At 49.0% G+C, this 10,333-nt stretch overlaps 1 protein-coding gene across 1 annotated transcript; it reads right to left on the reverse strand.

The window, feature by feature from the left end:
* Positions 1-5,849: 5,849 nt before the first annotated feature.
* On the reverse strand, positions 5,850-7,902 carry Upk2 (uroplakin 2). Its single transcript, NM_009476.2, has 5 exons — positions 7,766-7,902; positions 7,197-7,328; positions 6,930-7,068; positions 6,618-6,688; positions 5,850-6,244 (listed from the first exon to the last, which is right to left on the reverse strand). The coding sequence occupies exons 1-5, from the start codon at positions 7,839-7,841 to the stop codon at positions 6,108-6,110; spliced, it is 555 nt and encodes a 184-aa protein (NP_033502.2). The 5' UTR covers positions 7,842-7,902; the 3' UTR covers positions 5,850-6,107.
* Between the last annotated feature and the right edge of the window lie 2,431 nt (positions 7,903-10,333).

Here is a 10,333-nt window from a genome sequence, read left to right on the forward strand (position 1 = left end):
TAGAGCGCTAAGCTAAGCAAGCAAAAGGCCCTGGGTTCGGTTCTCAGCTCTGAAAAAAAAAAAAAAAAGACCACCTAGTGCTCCTAACCACCCTGTCTGTGCTATTTTCATTGTGCATTTCAAACAGTGTGTTGAAAGTTTTATTCATTGTCCTAGTTATGTTAGAAAGTATTAATGGAGGCTTCCTTACAGTTTCAGAGGGTGAGGCTGTGCTCATCACCTCAGGGAGCAGGGCAGTGTAACGTCCAAAATGAATTCAAGACCACCCAGTACCTTCCCCCTTCGGAAAGGACTTACTTTCCAAACTGTTACTTGCAGGCCACGTGCAGAGCCAGCTAAGGAAGCTGGCTGACTAAACAAATGTAAAAACAGAGTTTTAGTGGTCAAAATGATTAAGCCTGAAGCTACCAAAACAATATTAGCTGTTTTCAGAGAAATAACCATAACAAGATTAGCAATTCTCCCCCCCCCCATAATGAATTCTGACAAAGACCACAAACCACCCTGACCTTGTTGCAAGAATTCCCCTGATGTTAATAGCTGTGATGTTAATGTACTATTACTTTGCTGACCAAATCATAGTAACCCACCATGGGGACAAGCAAAGTGAGTCACTAGGCCATAGGGTTACTTAGTCACTATACAAACCAACCAATGCCTGAAAGGGTTACTTGCTACACCAATGAGAACCCTGCTGCTCAAATCTGCCCCTTACAAAGGTATAAAAAGTGTGTTCTTTCTTTGTTCTGGGTCTCTTCTCTGGCCTGCGTGCTAAGAGGGGAATCCCCAACATGTTGGATAAAAATCCTCATGTGGTTTGCAGCGATGGCAGCGGTCTCTGTGGTCCTTGTGAGTAAGGGTCTTTTGACGAACTCCAACAGCAGCAGGCGGGCAAAGCAGTAGTTGAGAGCTAGATTTTATCTGAAAGATGGAGGCAGAGAGAGAGACAGAGAGGCTGGGCCTGGCATGGGCTTTTGAAATGTTGAAGCTCACCCCAGTGACACACCTCCTAGTCCTTCCCCAAAATGGTTCCACCACCTATTCAAGTATATGAGCCAATGGGGGCCATTCTCATTTGAAGCACAACATTCATATAAAGAGTCTAAAAGCAATGATTTTTTTTTTTGAGGCAGGGTTTCTCTGTGTAGCCCTGGCTGTCTTGGAACTCACTCTGTAGACCAGGCTGGCCTCGAACTCACAAAGACCCACCTGCCTCTGCCTCCTGAATGCTGGGAATAAAGACATGCATCACCACAGCCAGGTTGGGGTTTGTTTGTTTTAAATTTTACAATTTTTTTTAAAGATTTATTTATTTATTTATTTATTTATTATATGTGTATACACTGTAGCTGTCTTCAGACACTCCAGAAGAGGGCATCAGATTTTTGATACAGATAGATGGTTGTGAGCCACCATGTGGTTGCTGGGATTTGAACTCGGGACCTTTGGAAGAGCAGACGGTGCTCTTAACCACTGAGCCATCTCACCAGCCCTACAATTTTTATTTAATACTGGACGTGGCAATGTATGTATTTAATCCCAGAGCTGAAGACAAACATAGGCAGAACTCTGTGAGTTTGAGGTCAACATGGTCTACAGGCCAGCTAGGGCTATACATTGAGACCTTGTTTTTAAAGGGGGAGGTGTGGCTGGGCAGCGGTGGTGCACGCCTTTAATTCTAGCACTTGGGAGGCAGAGGCAGGCAGATCTCAGAGTTTGCTGCCAGCCTGGTCTACAGAATGAGTTCCAGGAACAGCCAGGGCTGTTATACAAAGACTTTACCTAGGTGGGTGGAAAGGAAGGGTGGGCAGTGAAGCTCTTGACCACCTATAACTTCAGTTCAAGGGGACCTAACCCTAACATCTTCTGGCCTCCATGTCACCTGCGCTCATGAACACATACCATTTCTCTTCCCACCACACACATGCAGAGTGTTGTGTTTTATAGAAGAGAAAGAGAGAGACAGGATATGTTTGGTAGACGCACAGTATGGTGAGGTGGAAGTGGGGGATGTCTCTGTGGGCCATGCTGAGGTATTCCTTCCCCGAAAGACTAGCCATATAGTGTAGTATGGAAGAGAGCTTATTTAGGGCATGGGAAGGGGAGTTGAGAGAGTAGAGCCATAGAAAGGTAGAGAGAGAAGGAGAGAGAGAGAGAGAGATTGTCCAGGAACATGTAGAGAGGGAAGGAGGAGGGGGGTGAGAGGGAGAGGAGGGGCAGAGAGTAAGAGGATAAGAGAGTAAGAGAGTGAGAGGGCAAATGCCCCTTTTATAGTGAGTCAAGCACACCTGGCTGTTGCCAGGTAACTGTCGGGCGGAGCCTAGAAGGAATGCTAACATGGGATTCAAAATAAAATTTCTTTCAATAGAGTTTTGTTGTATCATTTCATTTTGTGTGTATGTGTGAGGGCCTGGGTGTTGGCTTACATACCACATAAGTTCCTGCATCTGTGTTAACCAGAAACGGGCCATGGATCTCCTGAACTGGAGTTACAGGGATGTGGGTGCTGGGAACCAAACGTGGATCCTCTGTAAGCACAGCAAGTGCCGGAGTCATCTTTCCAGCTCCCATTATTATTTGTTAGTTTGTTTAGCCATTTTTTGTTTGTTTTTGAAGCAGGGTCTCTGTATAAAGCTCTAGCTGGCCTGAAACTATGTAGCTCCTGATGACCTGCCTCTGCTTCCTGCGTGCTGGCACAAACTGTGTGCTACCGCCTCCAGCCTGGTTTTGTTTTTGTTTTTAAAAAAGATTTATTAACCCAGATGCCCCTCAACAGAGGAATGGATACAGAAAATGTGGTACATTTACACAATGGAGTACTACTTAGCTATTGAAAAGAATGAATGTATGAAATTCCTAGGCAAATGGTTGGACCTGGAGGGCATCATCCTGAGTGAGGTAACCCAATCACAAAAGAACTCACATGATATGTACTCACTGATAAGTGGATATTAGCCCAGAAATTTAGAATACCCAAGATACAAGATACAATTTGCAAAACACATGAAACTCAAGAAGAACGAAGACGAAAGTGTGGACACTTTGCTCCTTCTTAGAATTGGGAACAAAATACCCATGGAAGGAGTTACAGAGACAAAGTTTGGAGCTGAGAGGAAAGGATGGACCATCTAGAGACTGCCATATCCGGGGATCCATCCCATAATCAGCCTCCAAACCCTGACACCATTGCATACACTAGCAAGATTTTGCTGAAAGGACCCTGATAAAGCTGTCTCTTGTGAGGCTATGCCGGGGCCTAGCAAACACAGAAGTGGATGCTCACAATCAGCTATTGGATGGATCACAGGGCCCCCAGTGGAGGAGCTAGAGAAAGTACCCAAGGAGCTAAAGGGGTCTCCAACCCAATAGGTGGAACAACAATATGAACTAACCAGTACCCCCCGGAGCTCGTGTCTCTAGCTGCATATGTATCAGAAGATGGCCTAGTTGGCCATCAGTGGAAAGAGAGGCCCATTGGTCTTGCAAACTTTATATGCCTCTGTCCAGGGGATCATCCGGGCCAAGAAGTGGGAGTGTGGGGGGAGGGGAGTGGGGGGGGAGGGTTTGGGGGACTTTTGGTGTAGCATTGGAAATGTAAATGAAGAAAATACCTAATTAAAAAAATTTTATTTATTTTCATTTTATGTACCTGGGTGTACCTGCTTGTATTTATCTTGTATTTATCTACCTGGGCACTTGTGTGCTTGCAGTACCAGCAGATACCAGAAGGGGGCATCATATTCCCTGGAACTGGAGTAATGGATGGTTATGAGCCCCATGTAGGTGCTAGGAATTGATTGAACAGGTCTCTAGAAGAGTAGTCAGTAATCTTTTTTTTTTTTTCTTTTCTTTTTCTTTTTTTTTTTTCTTTTTTTGGTTTTTTGAGACAGGGTTTCTCTGTGTAGCCCTGGAACTCACTTTGTAGACCAGGCTGGCTTCGAACTCAGATATCTGCCTGCCTCTGCCTCTGCCTCCGGAGTGCTGGGATTAAAGGCGTGCGCCACCACGCCTGGCAACAGCAGTCAGTAATCTTAACCACTGACCAACCCTCTAGTCTGTTTGTGTGTGTGTGTGTGTGTGTGTGTGTGTGTGTGCGCGCGCATGTGTGATGGTTGAAGCTCTCATGCCACAGCGCATGTGTGGAGGAGGTCTGAGGACATCTTTGTGGGTTCAGTTTTCTTCTTGCAACTTCATGTGGGTTCTGGGGATTGAACTGGAGTCCTTCGGCCTGCCTGGCAGGAGCCTTACCTGTTGAGCTATCTCACTTCCCTTTGTATTTGTTTTGTTTTTGAGATAGGGTCTCTTGGACTCAGCCAATAAAGGCTAGGTTCACAACCAAAAAATATGAGAGATATAGGGTCTTTCTGTGTAGCCCAGGCTGTTCTGGATCTCACTATAAAGCCTAGGGTGGCCTTGAACTTGGGCAATCTTCCTCAACCTCCCAAGAGTTGAAATCAACAACCATTTACTGAGTACCTACTGTGTCTGTCATCAGCACTATAGAACCAGCCGTCATAGATCAAAGATCACGACAAGATCTTTGTCCCAAGATCAAAGTAGCTGGTCTCAGGGAACTTGCGGTCTGGAGGAGGGGACAGCGGAGTCATCACACACACAGTTGTGAGCCTGTGTGTGTACCACTGTGGGGCAGGATAGGAATTAGAGGGTGGAGGAAGGGGTTGATGAAGGTTAGACACTTCCCCGGGGAAGGGGCAGTGAGCTATGAAAACGGGAGTCACAAGGGCAGTCTAGGCACACAGAATCCTCTGTGCAAAGGCCCTGTGGCAAGAAAGAAAAGAGGCTCCTGAGGCATGCTGGGAAAAGCTGAGGGGAAGCTGTGTATTTCAGCTCTGGCCCTAAGATCACCTTACACATTGGGGTGTTCACCCTACAAGCAAAGTAAAGATCACGGCTTCCCATCAGGAACACATCGTGGGGAGGACAAAAACAAAGGAGATGCCTCAGTGGCCTACCTCAGTGGTTAACTGTGTGTGGTGAAACCCCGAAACCCGCATCTGATCCTTGGGACCCACGTGGAAGGAGTGAATGGATGCCCCAAAAGTTGTCCTCAATGTATCCAACATACTATATGCACATTCACACTCGAAAGATAAAACCGTTAGTTGGGTGATGGAGAGCCAGGTGGACCTCTGTGAGTTCGAGGTCAGCCTGGTCTACAAAGAGCTCTAGGACAGCCAGAGCTACACAGAGAAACCCTGCTTCAAAAAAACAAAAACAGGGGTTGGGGATTTAGCTCAGTGGTAGAGCACTTGCCTAGCAAGCTCAAGGCCCTGGGTTTGGTCCTCAGCTCTGGAAAACAAACAAACAAATAAAAACAAGCAAATAAATAAATAAATAAATAAATAAAACTTTTATAGAACAAAACTATATTTTAAAAATGGACGAGGGTGACACTGCCTGTTTACCACAGTTGTGGTCCCCCCCCCCTTCCAGGGAGCTTCCGTCCACCTCGGCTCTAGGGTCTAGAACCGTTTAGCATGTTCTTCACCCAGGCTCCAGGGCCTGCCCTGTTTGTGTTTTCTCTAGTTCTTCCCTAGTTCTGTCAGCTTCCCAGTCACCCTCACATGGTGATCCAGCTTCTACCCCCTGCCCAACTCAGACTCCTGCTTGGGTCATCTACTGAGTGCAGGATGCAAAACCCAAGCCCTAGGTCTGGGGCTTGGAGGGCTTTCATTATCTCTGCCTCTGCTTGCCTCCCTCCTGGGAAAAGTCACCCTTGGGGTTTGGGGATAGAGAGAATGACATGCACGTGACCTTGACATTGGTACTTTTGATATGTGCATAAGAGGACCAGCTAAAGGGGTGACTCACATAGACATGGTCGGAGATGAGACATACTACGTGGGTCAGCCTTTATTGTGAGAATTAAGTACAGTTAAGAGATAAATCAGTGTTGGCAGGATTGCAGTGGGGCTAGCAGGGAGTGCTGCAAGGTGAGACAGGGAGCAGGGAGGGGGCACTGTCAGGAGTGGACTCGAGGAGGGGGCGGGGAGAGGGAAGAAAAGCCACTGAGAAGCCAGTGACTACAGCCTGGCAGGAGGCAGGCTGGACTTCTTGGAGGAGCCTGGGATGCAGGAGAGCCCTTCTCATTTGCGGGCACCCAGTGCCAGGGCAACAATAAGACCCACGACCAACAGGAACATGGCCACAGACAGCAGCACTGTGATGACCACCATCCCTCCTGTCCGGGCCATTCCTAACCCAATAGACTCCATGTTTTTTCCTGTCAGAAGAAGATGGGAGAACCTCTGTGAGTTGAAGGGGTTCCTAGGTAGCTCCTGTGGTTCACAGCTTAGCCCAGCCATCCAAGTAGCCGCCAGCATCAGTTCAACTGGTCATCCAGCCAACCAGTCAAGCAAACATAGACCCCCCTCACAGCAACACTTAGGAGCCACCAAGGAGGACATCATCCCTCTGCACAAGGAACCTCTAGTGCAGAGATGATTGAACAGGACAGGAGGTGGCCATACCAAATACTGGGGGGTTGGGGCGGGGGAGAGAGAGCGACTGAGCGCTCAGAAAACAGTTTATCTAACTTGCTCTAGGAGAAAAAAGTCGGAGCTTAGGGAAGTGTGAGAGACGGGCATTTTACTTACGAGGAAGCGTGGACATGGGAGTCTCTGGACTGGACTCGGTGGATGTCCCCTTCTGTACTCGGTAGGATATGCTTTAGAGGCAGGAGTTGAGAGAAAGCAGAGATTGTACGTATCTGGCACTCGGGAGGAGGGGTTCCAGCCTCCACCTTCTAGCTATGTGTCCCATCTGGGCCCTCCTGGGGTCCAGGTTCACATTTCCTACCCTTTAGCTGTGCCCTCTCTAACTCATGCTTCCTGGCACTTCCCCACCCTCACGGGACCTCCACTTCCCTTTTTTGCATCCCACCTCCACAGGTGTCCATCGGTACCTACTAGTATTTGGTTCCTGGTGTTAGGTTTGTCACCTGATATGCGCTGAGCCTTGTGACGGTGTAGCCAGACCCACTGTCCACCACGCTCACAAGCTCCCTGCGCCCGCGACATGGAGGCACCACAAAGTCTGACTTAACCACTGAGGGGAAATAGGAGTGAAAGGCAAGATCAGATTTCTAGCAGTCCACTCTTGTAGAACGGGCAGCTCTTGGGTATCGTTAAGAGGGGTTACGACGAGTAGAATAAATGGGTACAAGGGAGGTCTACCTTTGCTGTCGTTGGCTCTCCGGACCATCAATGTGGCATTACCTCCCGTGAGGTGACATGGGGGCAAGGCAATTAACAGGCTTTCTGTTAGCGCCGGAGACAGCAGACCAGAGAGGCTTGAGATGTTGAAGTCTGTTAGGGAGCCGAGAGGGAACTCAGGAGTTAGCCCCCTCTTAACTCAGAGCTGGCGGGGTGGGTGGGTGGTCATTGCTAAGGGTGCAGAGACAGAAGAGGAGCGTGTGGATCTGACCACCAGATGGCAGGCTTGAGCTGCAGATGGTGGGTACGCCGCGCTGTTTGGGAGCCAGACTAGACCATGGCACCCAGACTAGACCATGGCACCCAGTCAGTCCCCAGTCTCGCCCAACTCACACAAACCTTGGACACTTACCCAAATTTCTTGACTCCTGGATCTGGAAGAAGCCCAGGAATTTGTCACCTGATCCCTACCACTAGTAACTCTCAACCCCAACCAGCTAGACCAACATTCTGTCCTTGAGAGCCCTGGGGAGACAATGCTCCCTGTCTAGCGCTCTGAAACCCTCCTCGCTCCCACCAGCAATAGAGACCTGCAGTCCCCGGAGCCAGGACAGCCAGCAGAATCAGGATCAGGGGCAAGGTCTGGACAGGCAGTGTGGATGCCATACTGCGCTGGGAACTGGATCCTGGAACAGGTGCTGACAGGCTGGGGTTTCCTGGGGCCAATGAGGCCCTGCCCCAGGATAGCTGATTTTGTCTCGGAGTGGGAGGGGCTGCTGGGAATCCAGTCCAACTTGCCCCTTGGGCACTGTAGCCTCAGGGAGGGGCCCCAGACAGGTTTTTCAGGCTGGGGAGCTGGCCCTCGGGCCTAAAGGGGGATGCTCTGGCTGGGTCCTGGCAGCTTAGTTAGCTGCAGGGGAGTATGGCTCTTTCTGGAACTCCCGCGACTGAAGGACAGAGTTCCTCTGTCTGAGTGTCTGCCTCCTGGACTGTAGAGGGTGCTGTCTCCAAGGAGGTAGGCGTTTTCCTAGGAGAGCCATGAGTTCTAAAATTGCCCTGGTGTGTAGGTGTAGGAAAAGCCCCAAGGGTTGAAAGGGCTTTGGCTAGTAAGGATGGGAGAGGAGGGGGTTGGTTAGGTAGGGTGGGGATAGCAGAGCCTGAGATCCAATTCTAGTATTTAACTGAGGCCTAAGAAACTGCGACTCTGGGAGAAGCGGAGGGTATCAGTGTGAGCCTTCAGATTTCTCCAGAAGGTGGAGACAAGGGAAGTTAGTGAAGGCTTCCAGGTAAACGCAGGTCCAGTCCAGCAAGGCTAGTGGGCAGTGGAGTAGATACAAACAGACTTGGACAGCAAGCGGTTGTGCAACGGGTAGCGAGTAAAGCAGGAAAACCTTAGGAAACAAGACCAGGGGCTGGGCGATGGTGGCGAATGCCTTTAATCCCAGCACTTGGGAGGAAGGTGGATTTCTGAGTTTGAGGCCAGCCTGGTCTACAGAGTGAGTTCCAGGACAGCTAGGGCTACAAAGAGAAACCTTATGTTAAAAAAAAAAAAAAAAAAAAGCAAAAACAAAAACAAAGCAAAAAGTAGCAACAACAAAACCCTTCAAGACAAAAACAATCCTGTAACCAGGAGCAGAGGAGGTGGAGGGCTGGGGTGTGGCTCAGCGGTGGACTGTGTGCAGGTCGCTCTGGGGTTCGATGCCTGGGACAACAGTTGGGGAAGAAACACCATCAGCAGCCACAGCTCCTCTGGTTCTCTCCTGCCCCAGGCTAACTGGGAGAACTGATGGAGGTTCTCCAGCCATGGACGAGTGACGTGGCCCCACTCAGTCACCTCTCCTCTAGACGCTGGCCAGGGGGCTCTGCATGCCCTCCTGAAAGGCACTGCTTTTTATAGATGCAGAACCTGAGACTCAGGTTGTCACTGCAAAGTGGCTGCAGGGGTGTGGGTGTCTCAGCTAGGTGAACTCGATAGGACCTGAGCTCAGACCGTCAGGGTCTGCTCCAGGAACCACCCATTTTCCCCAACCCCAGAGAAAGGTCCTAGTGGAAAAGTGGGGGCCACTGAAGGGCTGATGGGGTTCTGTCCTTTCCCCCATGCTGGGTGGACTTAAAGTCTGCAATGTGTGTAGGGGGTAGAAGACAACAGAACCTGGGGGCTCCGGCTGGGAGCAGGAGGAACTCTCACCAGACGATCTCCAAATTTACTGTGCAATGGACGATCAGGAAACTGGTTCAGATGTAGCTTCTGATACAGTGGGTCTGAGGTAAAACCCGAAACTTAATTTCTTTCAAAAATTTAAAGTTGCATTTATTATTTTATATGTGTGCCCATATGTGTGCCACAGTGTCTATGTGGAGGTCAGAGGGCAAGTTGTGGGCATTGGCTCTCTCCTTTCATAATGTGGCTTCTGGGGACCAAAATGTCAGGCATGGTGGCAAGAGCTTTTACCTGTTGAGCCATCTCATGGTTTCGTAAAACTTCCTATGACGCTTACAGGTAACGCAGAGACACAGACTCACATTTGGAGTTAGCAGATGCTGTATTGGTGTAAACACTCATACACAGACACACACACATACTCATACACACACACACACACTTATCCACATGCACACACATACTCGTATACACACAGACACACACACATGCACTCTCACATTCACATATTCATACACATCCACACACACACTCATCCACACACACAGACACACATACTCATCCACACACACAGACACACATACTCATACACACACACAGACACACATACTCATACACACACACAGACACACACATATAATCATACATACACAGACACACTCATACATGTGCACACACACACTCATCCACACACACACACTCATACACACACACACTCATACACACACACACTCATACACACACACACTCATACACACACACACTCATACACACACACACATGCAAATGCAAAGTGGGACAGAGGTTTTTCTCAGGCTGCCTTTGGGTGGAGAACTGGAACTGATTTCTGTTTTTCCAGCTCCTTGGCTTTTGTCCCCTTTAGATGAGATCTCCTCCTCACTTTACACACAGAAAGATCACACACGAGGGAGAACTGGCGGTGCGGAAGAGGGCTACACGGTAGGGTGTCAGGGTCAGGAGATCTTCCTGGCAAGTC

Source organism: Mus musculus, chromosome 9 (genome assembly GCF_000001635.26).
Source record: "Mus musculus strain C57BL/6J chromosome 9, GRCm38.p6 C57BL/6J".
NCBI classification, from domain to species: domain Eukaryota; kingdom Metazoa; phylum Chordata; class Mammalia; order Rodentia; family Muridae; genus Mus; species Mus musculus.